Here is a 24,215-nt window from a genome sequence, read left to right as displayed (position 1 = left end):
TTAGTAGAGACAGGGTTTCACCATGTTGGCCAGGCTGGTCTCAAACTCCTGGCCTCAAGAGATCCGCCTGCCTCAGCCTCCCAAAGTGCTGGGATTACAGGTGTGAGCCACCATGCCCAGCCCTACCTTTTGGATTTTAAAGTACATTGTCTCAGTAATAGTTTCCTACATAAGTTTTTCTAGAAATTTACACTCCCTAAGAGAAGGGCCTTATCTATCTTACTCATCACTGCTTAGAAGACTTTTTACATACCACAGTGGTATTCAAGAAATATTTGATGAATGAATAAATTTTAATATAATCCTTATAGTCAAATTATTTGTCAAGAGAATTTGCTTGCTGAATTTCTTAAAATCTAAAGACGTATCTAATGAATAAAACAACCATAAACTCCGAGTGTATCTGTATGATGGCAAACATCTTGATATTTCAAGTTTTCCATTTTAATTCTATACATATTAATACAGAGAGTTGACTAAGAATCACCCTTAAAAGGACCAACTGCAGAACAGTATTATAGCATACTCCTATTTATACTAAAAAAAATTAAAAAAAAAAAATTAACCCATAACAAAAGATACATATTTGTATGTTTATGCCTAGGAAAGCCACACAAATAAAGATAAGGAACTGTTAACAGTGGTCACCTCTTGAGGGGAGGTGACTGGAGATGAAAGACTTTTACTTTTTATCTGTTGGTCTTTTAATTTATTCTAAGAAGGACAAAGGTTCACGTTATTTTAAAAAATCAGTTTTAACAAATGTCTTTCCATTTAACTATTAAATCAGACTTAAAGTCAAAGTCAAAATTTTACAGAAACAAAGTTTTTACATGGTAAAATGTCTTTAATTTGGTCACAGACTTTCCCACATTGGAGGTGGAAAAGGTAGGAGTAACCACAACGTACTCTATTTTTAAAAGCAGGAAGCCCTAAAACGTTTTTTTAGCAGTGACAGATATTAGATACACTTATGCTTTGAAATTATAATACTCAGAAACTCTTAAGAATTTAACCATGTCATCCCATTTTTTAAAAAGGGCAATACAGGAAAAACTCACTGAAAAAAAATATCTTTTTCAGTACATTTCAGCATGATCTGTTATGTAACCCAGAGTCTTACATAAAATTGCTTTGAATTCAGGGCCAACAGAAATTTTCTCCAGACAAAAGTGATTTATTTTCTTGAATCAGTCAATGAGAACTATGTAACTCAAAATTTTTCCTCTGTACTTTTAGCTGCCAGGATGTGAATAGTAATAACTGTCTCAGGCCAGCTGTCTGGATTTTATCTACCTTTTTAGCTCCCTTTTATAAATTAGCATGCTGTTTGGTTTGTTCCCTTTTTGTTTTTGTCCTGCTGGTAAGTCATCATCAATTATCTTTGGAGCACACAGTATATAAACAAACATACATACATGTGGCACAACACCTTAATTGGAAATGTGACATAAAATATGAAATAAACATAATATACTGCTGACATTTTTCCTTATAAAAGAATTCAGATCTTAATAAAATATGGCTTACACACAGTATGAAGAGCCCTACTCTCGTATAGCTTCTACTTTAGCAGAGGATACAGATGATAAACTGTCACACAAATAATCATAAAATTACCACTGACTTACGAGTAATTCTGATTAAATCCAAGAAAGAATCAAAATTGAAAGCAGTTAAAATAATTGTTAAGACTACAATTGTGTGAGGAAAACTAAGGATACACATTAACTCAATGATGGTAGGTATCACCTGGACTGTTGTCTCTTGCTGTCATCTGCATAAGAAGTGCCATCTGTTTTCGCTCAGAGAGTGGATAACCAAAAAGAATGCTAACTGGTGTGGATTTCTTATTTCCAGCTTCCTTTTTTGTTTTCTTCTTTTCTGGACCTTCTTTCTCTGGAATTATTAACACATATGTAAGAATTTGAAACAAATCCAAGTACTCAAAAGCAAGGGTAAGATGATCTTTTTGATAGATGCTGTACATATATATGAGAAATGTGTACAATATATGAACTAGTACTAGCCAGACAAAAGCACAATGGGTTTTATATTATATAAACAATTTTCTTCCTGACTGCTTTGAAAAACATAGATTCTTAATTCTATTGTTTTCAGAAAATTAGTAATACTTGGAAATTTATTACTAGTAAAATTTTACCTTAATGACTTGTTCTAGTAAAATTTAATTCCTTGATTAACAGTGCAGACATTCTTTAGTATTGCATCTTTGAAACCTCTTTTATTCAATTTTATTCATAATTGCTGATAAGCCTATATAGCAATGCTCCTTCAAATTACTTCCTTAATTCCAGCAATGATTCATACAATCTTCCAACGAGCTAAATATTTAAGACAAGTCTTATCACACAGAATAACTACTGAAAAAAAGTACCAAATCATTTTATTCCAGTCACAGGATAGCTGAACATGAAATAGTCAAAGCCAAGAATGTGCAAATTAAAGATTCTGTGTGGCTATGGGTTAACAGATCTTGCAAAGATCCAAAAATTTTCAAGGATCTTTTCAAAGAGATCTGACCCATCATCAAGTTAGCTCTCAGATTTAACTATCTGGAAAACCCATTAGCAATGCAGCCTGCATTCCCCATTAAGTGTCAGCACATTCAAACTGAACTGAATTCTATAAGTAAGAGATACAGATGTTTGTCTTTTCTGTAAGACTCCTTTGGGAGTTAAGGCAGGTGCTCTGTGCAACCAAATGCAAAGGTCTGGCTATTACCTGTCCAGGCATCTATTTCTTGGGAAACCCTATACAAATATCTGGAATTTATTGATCCAGGATTGAGGGTACCTGCAAAGAGGAGCTGCAAAAATAAATAAGTAAACTAAAGAATATTTAAAAATAGCAAAAATGGGAGAAGGAAAGGCTTAGCAGTCAAAACAGTGTCTTTTTTCTTTTTTTTTTTTTTTTTTTTTTTTTTTTTTGAGACGGAGTCTCACGATGTTGCCCAGGCTGGAGTGCAGTGGCACGATCTCGGCTCACTGCAAGCTCCGCCTCCCGGGTTCCCGCCATTCTCCTGCCTCAGCCTCCTGAGTAGCTGGGACTACAGGCGCCCGCCACTGCGCCCGGCTAATTTTTTGTATTTTTAGTAGAGACGGGGTTTCACTGTGGTCTCGATCTCCTGACCTTGTGATCCGCCCGCCTCAGCCTCCCAAAGTGCTGGGATTACAGGCTTGAGCCACCGCGCCCGGCCCTTTTTTCAAGCATATATGAAGAGCAGCTAAAAAAACTCTAAAAGAAAAGCATGTTTTAATCTAGCAAGTCTAAAAAAACTAATTGAAACCTGATATTATTAGCAGGCATAAGAAATTAAAGTAATAATTCTTCCAGTGTGCCACTTAATCAGGATACTGTCACCTTTATGGCTGAGAAAAATCAGAGGTCCTAATTTTAAAAACTCTGCTGCCCACAAATCTTTCAAAATTAGACATTTCCTAAAAAGTCCATTTTCTTGAATATTTGATTTTGCATAAAAACAAAATTTCAAGACTTATTTAAATCGACTTTATTTTTTCCAGTACAATCTTTTTTCATATTTATTTCATTATCATAAATGATCCAATTTAGTATAAATCCAATTTTAGCACAGTACTTTTCCTAACTTACACTGTATTATAAAGCCCTAAACAGATCTTTGGAGAAGCCAATTTTTTTCCTGAAGCATATATGGATTTTTTCTCTTAATTTTCTGCATATCCTGGTTCTCTAGTATTTAATAAGGAACCACAACCGTTCTTGTTTTAATGGTTTTCCATTTGAATAACAAATCTTTACCTATAATGAATGTATTTCTCTCCTAAAATAAATATATTTAACTTTATGAAAATTTTATAGAAAATAGAAAAGATGTTTCAAAGACAAGAAATAAAATCTAGTAATAAGAGGAAACAAAAAATACTTAGCATCTATCCTCAAAATGTTTTCTAAATATTGGGGAAAATTTCGTATTTTTGTTTGTAAAACGAGTGCCTTTTTTTTTTTGACTGCATTTTAACACAAGGTTTAAAAAAGCCAGTCTAACGTGATAAAAGTAATATATATCCAGGCAACAATAAAAAGATACTTATAAATGCATCATTAGAATGCCATGCTGCCAAATATTTAAAGATGCAATTATTTTGGAAAGAAACAAATTGTATACATTCCAAATATTTAAAACAAAAATTCGAATCAGATGCTAACATCCAATATAAACTCTATTTTCTTTGAGTTACGATAGTCATATGTCTGAGTTCATATTCTGCATGAGACAGGAAAGTAAGAAAACAGCAGCCGGTGTAAGACAGCTAGGAGAGAGACAACTATACTGTTTGTCAAAACTGTGTTAGACTAGTATGTTCCAAAGTATGCATTTTCAAGTTTAAAGCAGTCAACAAGACTATCTGGGATTTGTCCTAGAAATAATTTGTTTCCTCTGATCCATCGTAAGTAACAAATGATAATATACTATATATCTTATAAAGAGTTAGCTACTTCTCTTATCAGGAAGGTGATTCAGTAATACTTAAAAACAGAGCTACTTCTCAAGATTCAGTACCTGAAAAATGTATTTATTTGCCCTAATAGACAAGAACTTTAAAGTTTAAATGCTAAGTATACTGACAAATGTGCTCATTTAGCACAGTCTACTATAAACTTCCATTCAGACAGCCTAGGGATTTTTTTAAGAAAATATACATGAGATTCAGTTAAGACTATTCAAAGCAAACAGAGAAATGGACTTTTCAGCGCTCCAACATTCTTTCAAGGTTTAGAGGATCTTCAGATATACAAAGATGTTCCAGTTTTATAATGCTGAAAATTAATGCTTTCTTTTCAGGTCTTGTCAGAATAAATAGAAAGCTCAATGTCATCACATCCCAATTAAGTATTAAGTACCTATTATGGAGAAGAGACAAAATTGTTTTTCTTAGGGAACTCGGTTCATAAACCTATTAGTGTCTCAGAAATTAAAGAATATAACATCTTCCCACAAAGCAGTCACTATAAGAATCAAACAATGGAATCACAACTCAAAGATGAACATAATTAAATCAATCCTGTTTGCAATGCGCATACTTCAATTCTGAAAAAAAAAATTGCCATTACTCTCTGGTTCTAAAATATCTACATGAATCTTTTAATTGAATGTCTGCATCTTTTGATTTCCAGCAATGATACTCAGATTTTGGATGGCTTCATATACATACAGCTCTTTCAGGGGCACTTTGGTGCTTAGAAGTCACCTTTTAGAAAAGCATGCATAATTCCACAGTAACTGACTGTAAATATGTGCCACCCCCCTCAATTTTGGTAACCAGGCACTACTGATTTATCAGCTCAATTAAAACTTTCAGGATAATTTGAAGAATAATTATTTGGTTCTTCCACTGCCCCTACCCAACCCCACAAATGTATAAAATAAATAAAAAGTGTATAAAAACAGGTTTACTTTAGTTTTCATAGCTAAATGTCATATGCTGAAAACTAGACACTTAGACACCCCGGGACTAAAAAAATTAACATTTTTATTTAAATTCAGAGATAACAAAGTTAGTCAATTTAAAAAAAGATAATCAAAAAACATTTAACTAATTAGCTTTCACATACTAGAAAACACATTTACTCTTTAAGAGGACACAATACTTGTATATTCTCTTGTATTCTATCTGGAGCAATTATGGATCAGTAACATATAATAACAGGTGCCACAGCTTAACAGAGAGGTTGCAACACAGTTAGTGGTAATGCCATTTCTCTAGGTAACCTGGTATTTTAATTTAGTTATAGTTAAATTTAACCTAGGCAACAAAGTCAATAAAGGCTAATGAGTTCAATGGAAAAAAATTGTATTAAACGTGTTTTTTAAAAAACATCACATGACTAAAGGGTAAGATGACACTGTCTACTGAAATCAGTACACTTGGTATACCTTGTGAAGGGTATACAACAAAACACTTGGGTATCTTCCCATAGGAGTTACTGCACTATGCAATACCAGGGGTTGACTTTCACACTGTTTTCTACATGAATGGTGTTCCCCACATCGTGCTGTAAAAAATCAGAGTGGAGGTATATAGCAGTCCTACTACAAGGTTCACACAGCTTGTGTTGGATATGATACACTGAGTACCTCAGAGCAAAAATGGGAAAATGTGGTGTCACCCATGTAGTTCATTTATTTAACCAAAAATATCTATATACTGGTTTGAAAATAAGTTACTTATAGTACAATAATTAATTGTAAATGTGACAGAAACCACTGGCTAAACAGGAGCACCTGATAATCTAATTACCTGAGTATGTCCTGTAAGAAGATATAAGTCTCTCCCCCCAATTTTCACTTGTATGTCCTGGATCTGAATCTACAGAATGAGAAGAGACAGGAGAAGAGAAAAAAGCACACGGAGGGAAATGCAGAATTCAACAAACCAACATTTTTCAAAAGACCACCAGTTAATAAGCTGTCATTGTTTTGCCAAAAGATTATTTTTAAAGTAAAGCCAAAATTATATTTAAAACACAGGTTTGATCAACACCTAATATTTTAAATTCTTCAACAAAAATATCTTAAAGTTGGGAAATTCAATCATGCAGTTTCAATAACAGGTATTACTGATGTCATATATTAAAACATACTATCTTTTTTGAGGCTATGTATTTTTTCAACCTCTGAATAACAGTAAAAGCGCCAGTACTTTATCACTGGTTTTCTGTTTAGAACTTGTCTTATGCTTTTTGTGAGTGCCAAAACTACTCTGGAGACAGTAGAACACTCTGGACTGCACTATCATCCTACACCACAGACCTTTCCACAAATTATATACACTTCAAATGGTATAAATTACTACAGTGATTACTACTGAAGACCGCCTGGAAAGAAAGTAACCTAAATCAAAACAAAGTTTATCAGTTAAGAATATGGAATTCTGGCTGGGTGCAGTGGCTCACACCTGTAATCCCAGCACTTCAGGAGGCCAAGGTGGGTGGATTACCTGAGGTCAGGAGTTCAAGACGAGTCTGGCCAACATGGTGAAACCCCATCTCTACTAAAAATACAAAAATTAGCCAGGTGTGGTGGCGCATGCCTGTAATCCCAGCTACTTGGAGGCTGAGGCAGGAGAATCGCTTGAACCCGGGAGGCAGGGATTGTGGTGAGCTGAGATCGTGCCATTGCACTCCAGCCTGGGTGACAGAGTGAGGAGACTCCGTATCCAAAAAAAAAAAAAAAAAAAAAAAAAAAAAAAAATATATATATATATATATGGAATTCTGCCTAACAATTCATGACAGAGAAATATGAATATGGAGAACTGACTTTGGTAATATGGCCAGAGCAGATATTTTTACTTATAAATATATTTTGACTTACAAATGCCATTTCAACTCACAATATTATTGTGATCTTCATATCCTTAATTGACAAACTTTTTCCCAGGATCACTGTTACACAGTATTCATGATTTCAGTTAGGTACAAGTAACCAAGTTTTCAAAAAAAAAAAAAACAACTTAAGAGAACAAATAAACCCTAAGCATCGTATTTGAAAATTTTACAGATAACCCTAGAAGTTTAGTGATGAGAAAGTTCACTCAACTGAAAGAGGAATCATCAATAACATTTAGACCAACTCTAAACAGGTAAATGGGCTGAATGTTAAAACTTTCAATGAACACATATTTCAAAATGGAACACATTAAGTTAGCAACTAAAAAATTTCATGAAAAATAGTATTTGACAAAGACAAGCAAAAAAATTTAAATAACCACCACAGATTGCAAAGCAAACCAGCAACCATTAAATTGTGCCAATAGGATTAAATGAATTGTTGAAAGCAGATATTATTTTAATAGATTAAACCACAGTGAATAAGCTAACCTTTCAATTATATTGATGTAGTTTAACAGTTTATCCAAATCTTCCTTTGGAAGTAAGCAACCACTCTGACCCCACATTGGCTTTTACTCAAACAACTATATTTCTATTGGTGGCGTTTGCATAGTCTACAAAGCTTTAACTCAGGAACTAGAAAATTAAAGCTTCTATTAACATATCCCTGTCCCCTTCCTCAACTACTTCCTTTTATGCTGTACTAAGACTAGGCTGTATGAGATTACCACCGTTTATGAGACTGATACAAAATATTGAGTGCAAAGCAGAGCCACTCTCTCTCCCACACATGTTCTTCATAGCGAGGCAAAACAAGTGATACTTGCATTTTAAAACCAATCTTTTTAAGTTAGTATTTTGCTTGGGTTGCAAGGAAATAAGAGAAAAATACTAAAAATAATTTTAAAAGCCTGTACTGTATGTTTGAAACTTGCATAATGAAATATCAGGAAGGGGGCAGAGGTAAATGTATCATGAATAACTGCCAGGAAAAAAATCACCAAAGGTGATTATTCTTACTAAGCAAAGCACTAATTTTATCTATTTTAATATAGTTCCCAGAAAAATTGTATCTATCTGTTTTCTTTTCAAAAGAAGCTCCTCTCCTCAAATTTGATTGAGTCACATTATAATATGGTAAACCCTTAAATGGCATCTAAAGTCTTAGGAAAATAGAACTAAGGCTGGCTGGCAGAGATTTTGTTAATAAAATTTCAACACATTCTACAACTGCCTCCATAGACTTAGTGAACACATCATACTGTGTTCTCTGAATTTTCTCATATTCTTTTTAAAATGCCAAAAAAGGTTGGGCGCAGTTGCTCACGCCTGTAATCCCAGCACTTTGGGAGGCCGAGGTGGGTGGCTCAATTGAGGTCAGGAGTTTGAGACCAGCTTGGCCAACATGGTGAAACTCCACCTCTACTAAAAATACAAAAATCAGCCAGGTGTGGTGGCGCATGCCTGTAATCCCAGCTACTCACTCAGGAGGCTGAGATAGGAGAATTGCTTGAACCTGGGAGGCAGAGGTTGCAGTGAGCCAAGACTGTGCCACTGCACTCCAGCCTGGGTGAAAGAGCGACACTCTGTATCACTAAAAAAAAAAAAAAAAAAAAAAAAAAAGCCAAAAAAATTAGTAAACTATTTGCCTACTAATAATGCTAACAGGAAACAATTACTTAGAGAAAAAAGTGAAAGACATTCAATCTTTCTGATTATTTAAACATGCAAACTAAAATGACAAAGGACTACTGGTTTATCTCTATAGAACATCAGATTTATCAACCTAAAGAAAAACGTGTCCCCCAATGCTATCTGAGGTTAAAGAACATTCATGTACTGCTGGAGGCTTTCTAACTAGGTATAATTATTTTGGAGAAACCTGAAGAATCATAGAAATGTTTAACCCTTATAACACTGTAACCTTACTCCTGGGAATGAATAAAGAAACAACTCAGTGTATGACAAACATCACAATCTGCAAAGATGCTCTTGATGGCATTATTCACAACAAAAGAATTATAAATTTAGTTTGAGGGCCAAGAAGAGACTCTCTCATGTAGCCTCAAGACAGCTGTTTAACACTTTCACATTAAGAGAGTTTGGCTTTCCCTTGGACACCATAAGACTAGGGAAGAAATTAAGTATGATTTCGTGACTGATAATGCAGGAATAAAGTTCACTTAGGTGGAAACTGCATTAATTATTAAAGATAACAAAAGTTATCAGTTATTGATTACACTATATATGGTGGCAGATATTATATGATACCTATACAACATTCATTCTCTTTTTCTTACCAGGAGTACCCCAGTTTTGATCGGAGAAACAATATGCCCGGCTGAAAGTATGATTTTTCAGACTCCCCTGCAACTAGAATAGCCTAACCAATCAGATGCAGAAACAAAAAGGCCAAATCTCACTGGGAAAAAAACACTTTTGTCCTTGGTCTTTTCCCTCCTACTTTCTACCCAGGAAGAAGCAATAATCTTGTGATTATAAGGCAAAATGATTAAGGATAAAGCCCATGTATGAGCTAAGAGTGGCACAGCATTAAGATGAAAAGAGATCAGAGTCTGATGGCATTATTGAACTGCTATGCCAACCCTGTACTGCCTATGCTTGGCCTTCTTACTGCATTAAACTGTAAAATTCCTATGTAATTAAACCAGTGTTAGTTTTTGGTTATGTTTAATTTAGTTTTATAAGCTAAATTTACATGCTATGTCACTTGAAGGTCACAATTCTCTGAAACTGATACTATTATATGTACTTTTACAGATAAGGAAGCTGGGACTTACAAAGAAGTCAAATTACTGGGCCAACGCTTGTAGGGGACTGAGGGTCAACACTAGTCAGATTCCAAAATCTTCAGTAATAAACACTGCCATGATTTACCTCTGCTACAACTAAAAAATTTATCCTGTCAATTCTAGAGTAGCAGAGAATGAAAGGAGAAGGTAAAAATTAGTGATAAAGCAATCTGATGTAGGTGTTAAGAAATGTCTTTTAGATAAGCAGTTGCTTTTTACTTCCATAGGTTCAATGGGTCATTGTATATATTGGCTTAATGTTCCACAGGACAAAATTCATGGGAATTCTTTGACACAGTAAGACAATGTTAGTGATTTGTTGAAATAAATTAATTCAGAATGAACATAGTACTATGATAGAGCTACAAGGACCCACTGGCCTGATTTCAAATTACGTTGTAATTCATTCCCTGATTTTTTCTGTCTAGCCAAGCACTTACTTTTCTAGAAAGTGTTTTCTTTTTTAAAAAAATTAGTAAGTATTAAATAATTGAGAATTTAGAAAGTTTAAGACACACTATGATGCCTTGCAAAACGGAGGCTAGGAATCTCTCATTCAGTAGACAGCATTGCTGCTAATCTGGGGTGCCAGTGGGCTTTCCTTGGACAATGTTATGAATACCTCTTTTGAAAAGTAGTGACTTTATAAAAGTAACATATGTCCATTATTTCAAGAATTCAAGCCATACAAAAAGGACCAAGAAGAAAGTAACAGATACCCCACATCCAAGAAATAAAGTGTTAACCTCTGGCAAGCATCATTCCCAGCATCCATCTAAATACGTATTAATGACAAAGGAACTAGCAGAGACAGTAATAAATTTATGTAAGAACAAGAAAATAACACACATATGCTATTTTGAAATAAAAGGCTTAAAGACTTATTTTAATCCAACATTAAAAAAAAAACTAAAGGCATTGCTTCTTCCTTATAAAAGATACTACTATAAAATATAAACAAAAATATAAAGAAATTTTAAATACAGGAACATTAAAAAGTTTATATAATCATTTTAAGAAACTATATACTTTAGATAATATCAGTTAATCCCTTGCTTAGAGATAAGATGATATGCTTTCTCTTTATTCCCTACCCCTTGTTCTATTATTTCCTTAAGTCAAGGTTTAAAACATTTATATTTTGTTCTGTACCTAAAACACATCCAACAGGTATAGTTCCTACAGTGAAAAAAGTCTTATATTTAGACAGTCTTAATCTTTCCATGTGTTAATATACATGTGTGCACATATATACACACGATAAATGTAAATACACAAATTACAATTTTAATGCAAATAGCACATCCTGTTTCATAATCTAATTTTTTACTTCCAATATATCATGATCATCTTCCCATATTATGTATTATTCTACAGCTGGAGTACCGTGGCATGATCACAGCTCACTGTAGCCTCAACCTACCAGGCCAAGCAATACCCATGCATCAACATCTCAAGTAGCTGGGATTACAGGCGCACACCACCAAGCCTGGCTCAGTTTTTAATTTTCTTGTAGATACAGGGTCTCACTCTGTTGGCCAGTCCGGTCTCAAACTCCTGGCCTCAAGTAATCCTCCTGCCTTGGCCTCCCAAAGTGCTGGGATTTCAGGTGTGAGTCACCATGCCCAGCCTTACAACATTATTTTTAAGGGTGAAAACTATTTCTTCATTGAATTTATCATAATTTAACAAATCCTGTATTAGTCAACACAATTCTCCTGATTTTTTTGCTATTATAAAGAAAGCTGAGGCTGGGCACGGTGGCTCAAGCCTGTAATCCCAGCACTTTGGGAGGCCGAGACGGCGGATCACGAGGTCAGGAGATCAAGACCATCCTGGCTAACATGGTGAAACCCCGTCTCTACTAAAAAAAAATACAAAAAACTAGCCGGGCGAGGTGGTGGGCGCCTGTAGTCCCAGCTACTCGAGAGGCTGAGGCAGGAGAATGGCGTAAACCCGAGAGGCGGAGCTTGCAGTGAGCTGAGATTGCGCCACTGCACTCCAGCCTGGGCGACAGAGCGAGACTCCGTCTCAAAAAAAAAAAAAAAAAAAAAAAAAAAGGCTGAGATAAACATCCTTAAAAACAAATGCTTTCATCAATAACTATTTATTAGAGGCCAGGCATGGTGGCTCACTCCTGTAATTCCAGCACTTCGGGAGGCTGAGGCTGGCAGATCACTCGAGGTTGGGAGTTAAGAGCCTGGCCAATACGGCGAAACCCCGTTCCTACTAAAAATATGAAAATTAGCTAGGCAGGCACCTGTAATCCCAGCTACACGGGAGGCTGAGGCAGGAGAACCACCTGAACCCAGGAAGCAGAGGTTGTAGTGAGCTGAGATGGCACCACCGCACTCCAGCCTGGGTGACAGTGTGACTCTGTCTCAAAATAATAATAGTTATCATTATTATAATAAATGCCCAAAGAAAAAATTAGTCATATGTTAAGAAACAATTTTTATATACATTGTCCTATTTACCTTAAACAAAGTATTTCTATAATTTAGACCCACTAAAGCAAATTCCTATGTCCAACCCGTAACTACTGGGTGATTCAGACCAAAAACAATTTTGTCATTCATCATAAATTGTATTTCTTTGACTACTACTGATGTATTTTTTCATGTATTTCTTTGCCAACTATAATTGTTGTTCTGAACTGTTTGTATTTTTGGGTCCATTTTCCCATTTTTGAGTTTCCTTTTCACACTTAAGAGATCTTTAAATGCTACATATATTAAGGGTTTTGATGAATGCTGCATATGTTTCTCCCTTCTGTATCTTTATCTTCACAGTTTCAGCTAATAGTTTAAAATATAGCATACTACACAAAAAAGATAAACGTCAAATATGAAGTCTGATGCTGTATTTTTCATATGGGAAATATCACTTAATGGTACTGAATTCTACTTTTGTTTTAAAATTATATAAAAGACACTTGAATCTAAATAACACATTTTGTACTGGTACTAGGAAAATCCTCCTTAATGTTTTCATTGTGTGTGATATGTTAAACCAAAGACGTCATCTATTACTTTCTAAAATTTATAAACAAAGCCTACCAAAAAAATAAATACAATTGACCTTGAACCACCTAATTTTGAACTGCACAGATCCACTTACACAGGAATTTTCTTCTGCCTCTCTGCATCCCTGAGACAGCAAGATCAACCCCTCCTCTTCCTCAGTCTACTCAGTGTGAAGACAATAAGGATGAAGATCTTTATAATGATACACTTCCATTTAATGAACAGTAAATATATTTTCTATTCTTTATGGTTTTCTTAACATTTTTTTCTCTAGCTTAAAGAGTACAGTATATAATATAACATGTCATCTAAGACTTAGTAAAGAAAAAAATAACAGTACACAAAAGATGTGTTAATTGTTTATGTTATTGGTAAGGCTTTGGTCAACAGCAGGCTATTAGTAGTTAAGTACTTGGGGAGTCAAAAGATACACAGATTTGACTGTGTAAGGTGGGGAAGGATGGGGTTAGCGCCCCTAGTCCCCACATGGTTCAAGGGTCAGTTGTGTTTTAAATCCATCAAAATTTTGTTTGGTGACAACATGTAACTTTTCAAATGGAAGAATAAGTGTTATGAAACAGTCTTACAGAGAGTTACAGTATCCCAACTAAAGTCCAATAGTAGAAAAAAATGTAAGGGGGAAAGTGTATATAACCCAATTTTAGACATATGAATTAGGTTACATTTATTCAATACCTAAATTTTTATCTTCCTAAGTAACATTTTCTCCTTTATTTTATTCTAAATAAAATAAAAATCCATCTGATCTAATGACAAAGGCTCTCATGAAAAGATTATCTTGAAACTTTATTCCTTAAAAATACTAATATTCTTCAAATTTATTGAAATCTATTTTTCGAACAACTATTAGAAATATACTCATTGGAAAACAAAACCCGAGTAACATAATTTAAAAATGACTAGCAACGAAACTTTTAATATGCGAGAAGAGTTCAATCTTAAATGGCTGTCCAAAGGCACATAAGCACCTTCTTCTCAGCTAAGCGACCTAGTAATAGCTTGAGAATATCACTTAGGATGCTTCGAGGGGGAAAAAAATAGGTTCTGAATCTCCCAAAGAAACCAGTGTAGCTTAAAATGAAAAAGCACATGATTTCGTAATCACTGCAAGAAAGAGCAATCTTCAAAGTTTAAAAATGTCATGAGTGTTTAAGAACAATTTTTAATTCACACAACAGCAGTGGCAAAATACACAAAAGGAGACCTGGCTACCAAAAGCGTATACTACACGATTTTCTAAAGCTATGTTAGTATAGAATGTTTCAAAAATCTTATGAGTATTTTCAGTTTCTGGAGTCAAGATCATTTCTGAACTGACCATTAAAATGACTAGAAAGATATAGGCAGAATATAATCTATGTACATAAACTCAGAATGGAATACTTTCTCTGAGGCTAAAACATTTTTAAGAACAGTTCATTATTAATATTTCATGCAATGACTAAAACTACAGTAAATACATACATTCAAGTTTATATTAGTTTCAAAAATCGGTTAGTTCAGGGCTAAAACACAAGCTAGTAATTTATTAGATAGCAATAATAAGAATCTCATCTGCTATGAATAACTGGGATTGGTTGATTTCAAGTATCAATTTCTGGTATGTAGGAGTTTTGGGAAACAAAAATTCTATGAAAAGCACTGAGGCAGTTTAGCCTCAATTTGTGTGTGTGTGTGTGTGTGTGTGTGTGTGCGTGCGTGATGCATGTTTCTAATTCATTTCTGAATCTAAAGTGCCTAAACTTCTTTGGGCCTAATTCATTTCTGAATCTAAAGTGCCTAAACCTTATGTTCATAAAAGCTCAATAACTTTTTCTCAAATCTGCATATTCTATTGCTTCCTTATCACTGAGTAAATTTTAATCATTTGAGTGCTCCCCCCAAAATTAATTTCTTGATGAAGAAATTCACAATAAACATTCAAAGAGTAAGGAATAAAGAAAATTGTTGTCATCTCTGGTTAGAAACCACACTTGGCATGACAGATGAATGTCTGCCCCAAAATGATAAATCTGAAACAGTGAAATACAAATATTTCTCAATAAACTGGGATGTCAAGAGGAGTGGTGTACAAGAAACAAAAATCAGAATTAAAGAATGAACAAGATTTTACCAGAGAACAGCAAATTATTCTACCTGTGTCTGAATCTCGTTCTTCATTTCTTGATGGGCTAATGGTAAAAGGAAGTTTACGTTTCATGGATGATTTCTCTTTCATCTCCTTGCTCACATCACTGCGTTCAATTTTTGGAGTTTTGCTGTAGGATGCAATCTTGTCTTTACTCTATTAAAAAGTCAAATAGAGTAAAGTTATATCAACATTAGCTAAGCAATACAGTATAGAAACCCCTCCTTACTGGGGAAAAACATACACAAAAAGAGAGACAGTGTTACATATCACTGTATTCAATATACTCAAGACTCAGCTTCAACAACTATATTTTTTCCTAACCTGTTTCATATTTCCCTACTCTTATTTAATAACATAATTTTATATTTATTTTTAAATATTTTACGTTCAGGGGTACCTGTGCAGGTCTGTTATATGAGTAAATTGCACGTCACTGGGGTTTGGGGTAAAGATTATTTCATTACCCAGGTAATAAGCATAGTACCTGATAGGCAGTTTTTTGATCCTCTCTCTCCTCCCACCCTCAAGTAAGCCCCAGTGTCTGCTGTTCCCTTCATGCCCATGTATACACAATGTTTAGCTCCCACTTATGAGATCACGTGGTATTTGGTTTTCTATTCCTGCATTAGTTTGCTTAGGATTATGGCCTCCAGCTCCATCCATGTTGCTGTGCAAAAAAACACGATCTCATTCTTTCTAATGGCTGCATAGTGTTCCATGGTGTGCATATACCACGTTTTCTTTATCCAGTCTACTGTTGATGCGCATTTAGGTTAATTCCATGTATTTGCAACTGTGAGTAGTCCTGCAATGAACATACGCATGTATGTGTCTTTGTAATAGGACAATTTATATTTTTTTGGGTAAACAAAAATGGGATTGCTGGGTTGAATGGTACTTCTAACAACAATTTTAAAACAACAGTAAAACAAAATATCTTGAATAGAACCACTATATCTAGATGTAGCGCCAATGAATATGTAAATTTTAAAAAGCAATTCTGAATTGAATCAAACTGATGGTATTTTATTTAAAAAATAAAGTTGGCTGGGCATAGTGGCTCATGCCTGTAATCCTAGCACTTTGGGAGGCCAAGGTGGGGGTATCACCTGAGGTCAGGAATTCGAGACCAGCCTGGTCAACATCGTGAAATACTGTCTCTACTAAAAATACAAAAAAGTAGCCAGGTGTGGTGGCAGGTGCCTGTAATCCCAACTACTCAGGAGACTGAGGCAGGAGGATCGCTTGAATCTGGGAGACAGGGGCTTCAGTGACCTGAGATCATACCACTGCACTCCAGCCTGGGCAATGAGAGCAAAACTCTGTCTCAATAAATAAATAAATAAATAAATAAATAAATAAATAAATAATCTGTATCAGCAGTTCTCAAAAGGCTTCTTGACTAGCAGTATCAGCATCACCTAGAAACTTACTAGAAATGCAAAATCTCAGACCTACTGAATCAGAATCTCTGGGGCTAGGGCCTAATGATCTGTTTTTAATAGTCCTGCCACATGATTTTGATGCATAGTAAAGTTTGAGAACCACTATTATTTATCAATAAAGAAGAAAATATGTAAGGGTCACAGGAACCAAAGAATAATCTATCCAGGTCAGTAGATTACAACCCTATTTCTTAAATCAGAAAACCAGAAATGGATTTATAATTCAATTCAGAAAAAGAATGACATACCAAATAAAAATACTGTGTACCTGCCCAGTTAGGTGAAGTGACCTATAGGTAATATGAAGTTCACTCCTATAATCAAACATCCAAATTGATATGGCACATCTAAAACCAGAGCATGACAACTCCTTTGTGAGAAATGTGCTTCATACTGATAACTAAGCCACACTGCCTTAGCAGGAGATCTTAAAAGAACATTCCCAAGCTATGATAAGAAGTGATATTTATCATGATTGCAGAGATTCTCAAAAGCAAATGAAAAGTAGATTCAGACTATAAAAGATACCAGTTTTCAATCCAAGATGAAAAATAAAGGAGAGATGAGGAGGAAAAAGGGGCATGACAAATTAATACAAAAGATGACTCTAAAAGAGCAAATGAATAAACAAACCTTTGGTGAAATCTAATAATGAAAATCAGAGAAAAGATTAAAAAAAACAACAACACTGAGATTGAGCCTGAATACAACTATAGAGGGAATATTAAAAAGTTATGCAAGAATGCTGTTGGCTGGGCATGGTGGTTCATGCCTGTAACCCCAGCACTTTAGGAGGCCGAGGTGGGCGGACCACTTGAGCCCAGGAGTTTGAGACCGGCCTGGGCCACATAGGGAGACCTTGACCTTGTCTCCATAAAAAAATTTAAAAGTTAGCCAGGCATGGTGGCATGCGCCTGTGTTCCCAGCTACTTGGGAGGCTGAGGCAGGAGGATTGCTTGAGCTGGGAGGATTGAGGCTGTAGTGAGCCATGTCCTCACCACTGTGCTTCAGGCTGGACAACAGAGTGAGATCCTGTATCCAAAAAAAAAAAAAAAAAAAAAAATGCTGTATTTAGTTTTATACTATTAAAAAACTTACAGACTGTAAAAATTCGGTAATTTCCTTGGAATATATGGATTACTAAAAATGAGCTCATGACAGGATGACAGGAAGGGAAAACCAGAATAGACCAATTACCATAGAAAACAGTAAATCAGGCTGGGTGCAGTGGCTCACATCTGTAATCCCAATGCTCTGGGAGACTGAGGCGGATGGATCACTTGAGGACAGGAGTTTGAAACCAGCCTGTGCAACGTAGTGAGACCTCATCGCCATAAAAATTTTTTAAAAACTAGCTAGCCACAGTGGCACACAACTGTAGTCCCAGCTACTCAGGAGGCTGAGACAGAAGGCTGCAGTGACCTATAATCACGCCACTGCAATCCACGCTGGGTGACAGAGCAATACCCTGTCTCTAAAAAAAAAAAAAGAGGAAAAAAAAGATAAATCCATAGTGAAACATATGTTTAAAAAAGCACCTACTCCAGAAGATTTTACAACAGAGTTTTAACCAAATAAACAAAACTTCAAGAAACAAGTATTTTCCATTTCTTATAAATACCAGAGCACAGAAAGATTAGAAGTTACCCAATTCATTTTAAAAGTCTAAAATAAAACATACCAAAAACAGTACAAGATACAAAATTACAGACAAAAATCAACTTATGAACATAAATGCAAAAGTCCTTAACAGACTATCAACCCAAATTCAGTATCTCAGAATATATTATTCTAGAGAATGCAAGGATAGTTCATGGACAGAAAACCTCTTAATTCACTGTATCAAAACATTAAAGAAAACCAGATGATGGCAAGAACAAAGTGACAATAATAATAACAATAAATTCTACATTCATTCTTGATCAATTTCCAAGCTTTCAAGCAAAATCCTCGAGTTATTTTTTCACTTCTGCCAATGAAATGGAGCTTCAAAGACAAGGTGTTTTGCTTATAAGGTTGTTCAAAATGTAGGTTTTATTATATGGTGAGACCAACAAATCAGGATATTACTGCTATGGAAAAGATTGTTACTCACAGTTCCAAGGGGTGGGGGGCATGCCATGCCACATCATGCCACTCCAGACCACACAGGGAAGCATCAGGGTGGTTGGTCAAGAGGTAAAAGAAGAAAGATGAAATGTGAGCAAGAGCCTTTATTGTAGTTTCCACAGGAAAGAAAGTGTGAAGCAGGGTAAGCAGGCTTGGGATTGGCTACCTTGAATAATTTCAGCGGGCTCTGGGATATAGGAGCTGTTTCTCTAATTGATACCTGGTTCTGGGGTGATCAGGACAGATGGCTAGTGGCCCAGAATGCGAGAGCCCAACAAAGTTGGGAATTTGGATGTGGGGTCTAGATAGGTCAGTCTGCGAATGAAAGATGTGCTCACAGTGAGTTTATTATCTCTAGGAACTGGCTAGGCCTGGTAGATATAGTATCTCAATGGTCAGCAATGCCTGAGAAGTCAAAGCATCAGAAATACAGAAAATAAAAAGACACAGCTAATACACAGGTTAACCAACAAAACTCCAGTAACTTGCCTTAGAAAATGAATCATTGTTATGAATAAAAGATTTAAGAATCACTTAAAAATCTCTTCTCCCTTGCAGCTATATAGGATACAGGTCTGTGCTACAAAATGAGTTTAAAAAAAAAAACCTATGTGATATCATATTGAAAGAAAACAGCATAGGAATATATGGAATATGTTCTCCCGTGCAATACGGTGATAAGTGTAACTATTCATAACTGCTAACTACTTGTTATGTCCTCTATAAAACTGTCCTTCAAGGCGTATTTGAACAAAGGGTTTCTGTGAGATTCTTAACACTTTAACTTTCAAAAGAAATATTTTTGATAGTCGTGAAATTTCTGTATTACCGAAGAGTAGAAATACTCTATCGAATTCAAGAGACTCTCATTAGCACATACTAGGCCCATAACTCTGTTAGGTTTATTATCTTAAAACATTTCTGGAGTCTTTTCATTTAACATTATTGTCCCAATAACTGGCAACAACCATCATACATAATAATGAAAGCATCAATGGTAAGAATTATCTTCTATTAATTCTATTAAATGATGTATTGATAGCCTCTGTCATCTCAGTAAGATAGAAAAAATGGTAAAAAATGTATCCAGAAAACAAGAATATATATACACACATGCACATATATAATCAGAAAAGTCGGGAACAACATCAAGGCATACCTTGGAGATATGGCAGATTCAGTTCCAGACCACCATGATAAAGCAATTATAATGATAAAACAAGTCACACAAATTTTTTGGTTTCCCAGTACAAAAATTATGTTTACACTATGATGTAGTCTAGTAAGTGTGCAATACTATTATGCCTAAAATATATATATGCCTATTTTAATTTTAAAGTACTAAATATACTGAAATATACTAAGGATAGCATGGGCCATCAGCAAGTTGTAATCTTTTTGCTGGTGGAGGGTCTTGCCTCAGGTTGATGGCTGTTCGTTGATCAGGACAGTGGTTTTTGATGGTTGGGGTGGCTATTACAATTTCTTAAGACAACAATGAAGTTCGCCGTGTGAACTGACTTTCTCTCACAAGAGATCTCTCTGTAACATGCAATGTTCTTGACAGCTTTTACCCACGGAACTTCTTTCCAAATTGGAGTCAATCTTCTTTAACTCTGCTGCTGTTTTATCAACTAAGCTTATGCAATATACTAAATCCTTTGCTGTCATTTCAACAATGTTTATAGCATCTTCACCAAGGGTAGATTCCATCTCAAGAAATACTTTATTTCCTCATCCACAAGAAAGATGAGCTATTTTTTCTCTTCTGCCAATGAAATGGAGCTTCAAAGACAAGTGTTTTGCTTATAAAGTTGTTTTAAAACTAGGTTTCAAGTTTGATTATGAGATTTCAGCAATTCAGTCACATCTTCAGGCTCCACTTGACTCTCATTCTCTTGCTTTTTCCAATCCCATCCACGGTTACTTTCTCCACTAAAGTCTTGGACCCCTCAGTCATCCATGAGTGTTAGAATCAACTTTTCCAAACTCTGGTTAATATTGGTATTTTGACATCGTCTCATGAACCACGAATGTTTTTAATGGTATCTAAAATGGTGAATCCTTTCAAGATGGTTTTCAATTTACTTTGCATAAATCCATCAGAGGAATCACTCTCTATGGCAGCTACAGCCTTACAAAGCATATTTCTTTAACAAGGCTTGTTTGAAAAGTTAAAATTATTCCTTGACCTATGGGCTGCAGAATGGATTGCATGCCAGCAGCCATGAAAACATTATTCTCCTTGTATGTCTCTGTCAGAGCTCTTGAGTGACAGCTCATTGACATGTTGTCAATAAGCAGTAATATTTTGAAAATAATCCTTTTTTCTTAGTAGGTATCAACAGTAGGCTTAAGCTATTCAGAAAACCACGCTGTGAACAGATATGCTGTCATCAGGCAGTGTTTTTCCATTTATAAGCTACAGGCAGAGTAGATTTCACATAATTCTTACGGGTCTTGGCGTTTTTGCAATGGAAAATGAGCACTGGCTTTAACTTAACAGTCGTCAATTGCATTTGTCCCTAACAAGACAGTCAGCCTGTCCTCTGAAGCTTTGAAGCCAGGGATTGACTTCTCCTCTCTAGCTTTCAAAGTCCTAGCTGGTATCTTTTTCCAATAGAAGGCGATTTCATCTATACTGAAATCTGTAGTGTAGCCATCTTCATCAAAGATCACAGCTAGATCTTCTGGATAACTTGCTGTAACTTCCACATTAGCACTTGGTGCTTCACCTTGCACTTCTATGTTATGGAGACAGCTTCTTTCCTTAAACCAAACCTCATGAACCAACTTACGCTAGCTTCAGACTTTTCTTCTGCAGCTTCCAAACCTCTCTCAGGCTTCACAGAATTGAAGAGAGGGCCTTGCTCTGGATTGAACTTTAGTTTAAGGGAATATTGTAGCTGGTTTGATCTTCTATCCAGACCACTCCAAACTGCCTCCGTATCAGCAATAAGACCGTTTTGCTTTCTTATGGTGTGTTCACTTTAACAGCAGTTTTAATGTTCTTCAAGAACTTTTCCTGTGCAAAAGCTGTCTCAGCTTTTGACATACCTTCCTAAGCTTAATCATTCAGAGCTTTCAACTTAAAATGAGAGACATTCCACTCTTCTTTTTCACTTGAATACTTAGAGACCATTGAAATACAATTTCAAAATTGCTGTTTCAGGGAACAGGAAGGCCCAAGCAGGGGCGGAGTTGGGAGAACAGCCAGTAAGTGTAGTAGAACACATACAGTATTAAGCTTGCCATCTTTTCTGCATATAGCTTGTGGTGCCCACAAAACAATTACAACAGTAACAAAGATCACTAATAATCATAATGATAATGAAAAAGTTGGAAATATGAGAATTATCAAGATGTGACACAGAAACAAGTGAGTACGTGCTGTTGGAAAAATGTTGCCAATGAACTTGCTCAAAACAGGGTTGCCACTAATCTTTAATTTGTAAAAAGCACAATTATCTGCAAAGCACAATAAAGTGAAGGGCAATAAAATGAGGTACGCCTGTAAACCAAAATGTTAACAGCTATCTGTCAGTGGTGCCATTACAGTTGTGCTGGGACATAATTCTCTATGTCTCTCTTGCATTTTTGCACATCTTGCAAGCAGAAACACTAATTTCCTTTGTCCTGGACTATCTTTTCATGGCTATTTGTATGATAAACAGCCTAGAAAGAGAGACATAGTGTCTCCCTCTAAAGCAAAGGACATACCTGTTTGCTGTCCAGTGTAATAATGTCTCCTTCTAGGGAAAAGTGCAGGCAGACTTACTGCCCATCATAAAAGATTTGGGGTTTCTACCCTGTAATACAACCCACTGCATATGCAGTTGTCATCTGCCCATCACTGCATCCCCCTTGTGAGAAGTGAAGCTCAGGGAACAGGCACACACACTGATACTCCGGCTACTGCTATTGCTGAGTAGCAAATATTCCCTCATCACTGACCTAGCAACTGTGTCTTCTGCCAGCATCCATGAAGCTAATTAGCTTACAAGTAGGGTAAAATCTCAGAAACTTCACAGTTGTTGACAATGTAATTGGTAATTTCTATTTTCATTATTCTTAAATGTATTTTCTAATTCTTCACAACGAACATGTATTATAATACTTGGATAATAAAAAAAAATTATCAATAGTCACTTGGAAAGGAAATAATGAATGTCTGAACTACACTGATGACGAAAAGATACGAAAGAACTATTCAGATGGTTAAAACAATTAACATCCCCTCTCACATTTTATGAATTTAACCAGGTTTTAGATTATCTTAACAGATTTTATAAAAGATCTGTTTTGCAAATTATAAATACTGATTTACAGCTAAAAGTAGTAGAGAAATTTCTAAACTAAACTAGAATCAATGGGAGGAAAGGAACACAGATGAGCAGTGAAAGGTGTGAATATTCTTGCCAAAATCCTAACTATTTTAGTATTTAATGAGAGGACTTTACATAAAAATTAAATTGCTATAAAATACGATTATTTAAGTTATGCTCTACTTAAATGAATTTAAGGAGTGAAATTTTGGTTTAGGTTATTTTATTAATTTAGGACCTCATAACAGCAATAGTCTGTCATATTGAACTGTAAACGGGGTGTCTACTTACCTAAGAGAACTGTTCAAAAAAATCAGAAAGGAATAGAGAGAGACAGGCTCCTGCTCTGCTGCCCAGGCTGGAATGCAGTGGCACAAGCATAGCTCATTGTAGCTTAAAGTAATCCTTCCACTTCAGTCTACCCAGTAGCTAGGAATACAGTTGTGTATCACCACATTCAGCTAATTTTTTTTTTTTTTTTTTTGGTAGAGATGGGGGTCTTGCCCAGGCTGGTCTTGAACTCCTGGCCTCAGGCAATTCTCCTGCCTTGGTCTCCCCAAAGCACACACTACAGGCACGAGCTACCATGCCCAGCCTCATTTCTAAAAATGTTATGGGGGAAAAACAACTTAGCAGAACCCAGAAGCTGGCTTCAACGCCACTCACTATGAAAAGACAATCAAAGAAACATGCAGTGAAAATATACACGTGAATAATGGTCATGCCTTCTACCCCCGACCCCAACTTACTCACTTTGTCTTAAAAACGAGCAGCAACATGGTCTACACCTAGCATCTTTGGAATAAAAACTACAGCCCTTCCTCTCAAGGTAAAATAAGGGGTTAAATATTCACAAAAACTGAGGAAAATACTTCTAACAATAGCTTTTGACATCAAATTGCACTGAAATCCCAAAGCATGGCAATTTAAGTACAATGCATGTTGCCTTA

The 24,215-nt window shown here is 35.5% G+C and overlaps 1 protein-coding gene across 31 annotated transcripts in view; it reads right to left on the bottom strand.

The window, feature by feature from the left end:
• ANKRD12 (ankyrin repeat domain 12) overlaps nt 1-24,215 on the bottom strand; it is a 134,606-nt gene that overhangs the window by 66,560 nt on the left and 43,831 nt on the right. For 9 of the 31 annotated variants that reach the window (XM_074022894.1, XM_074022895.1, XM_074022904.1 and 6 more), the window contains 2 exons: nt 15,392-15,539; nt 1,753-1,899 (listed from right to left, as the gene is read on the bottom strand). The exons of 1 other annotated variant lie outside the window; for it this stretch is intronic. In XM_074022894.1, coding sequence (XP_073878995.1) covers nt 1,753-1,899; nt 15,392-15,539 — 295 coding nt within the window. Of the gene's footprint in view, nt 1-1,752; nt 1,900-6,302; nt 6,372-15,391; nt 15,540-18,926; nt 18,968-24,215 lie in introns of all 31 variants that reach the window. 21 more of the 31 variants (XM_045378271.3, XM_045378269.3, XM_074022903.1 and 18 more) reach the window with 5 other exon arrangements.

The sequence above is a fragment of the Macaca fascicularis genome, chromosome 18, assembly GCF_037993035.2.
Source record: "Macaca fascicularis isolate 582-1 chromosome 18, T2T-MFA8v1.1".
NCBI lineage: Eukaryota > Metazoa > Chordata > Mammalia > Primates > Cercopithecidae > Macaca > Macaca fascicularis.
The sequence above is the reverse complement of the archived record's forward strand: the minus strand, read 5'-3'. Positions and strand labels throughout refer to the sequence as shown.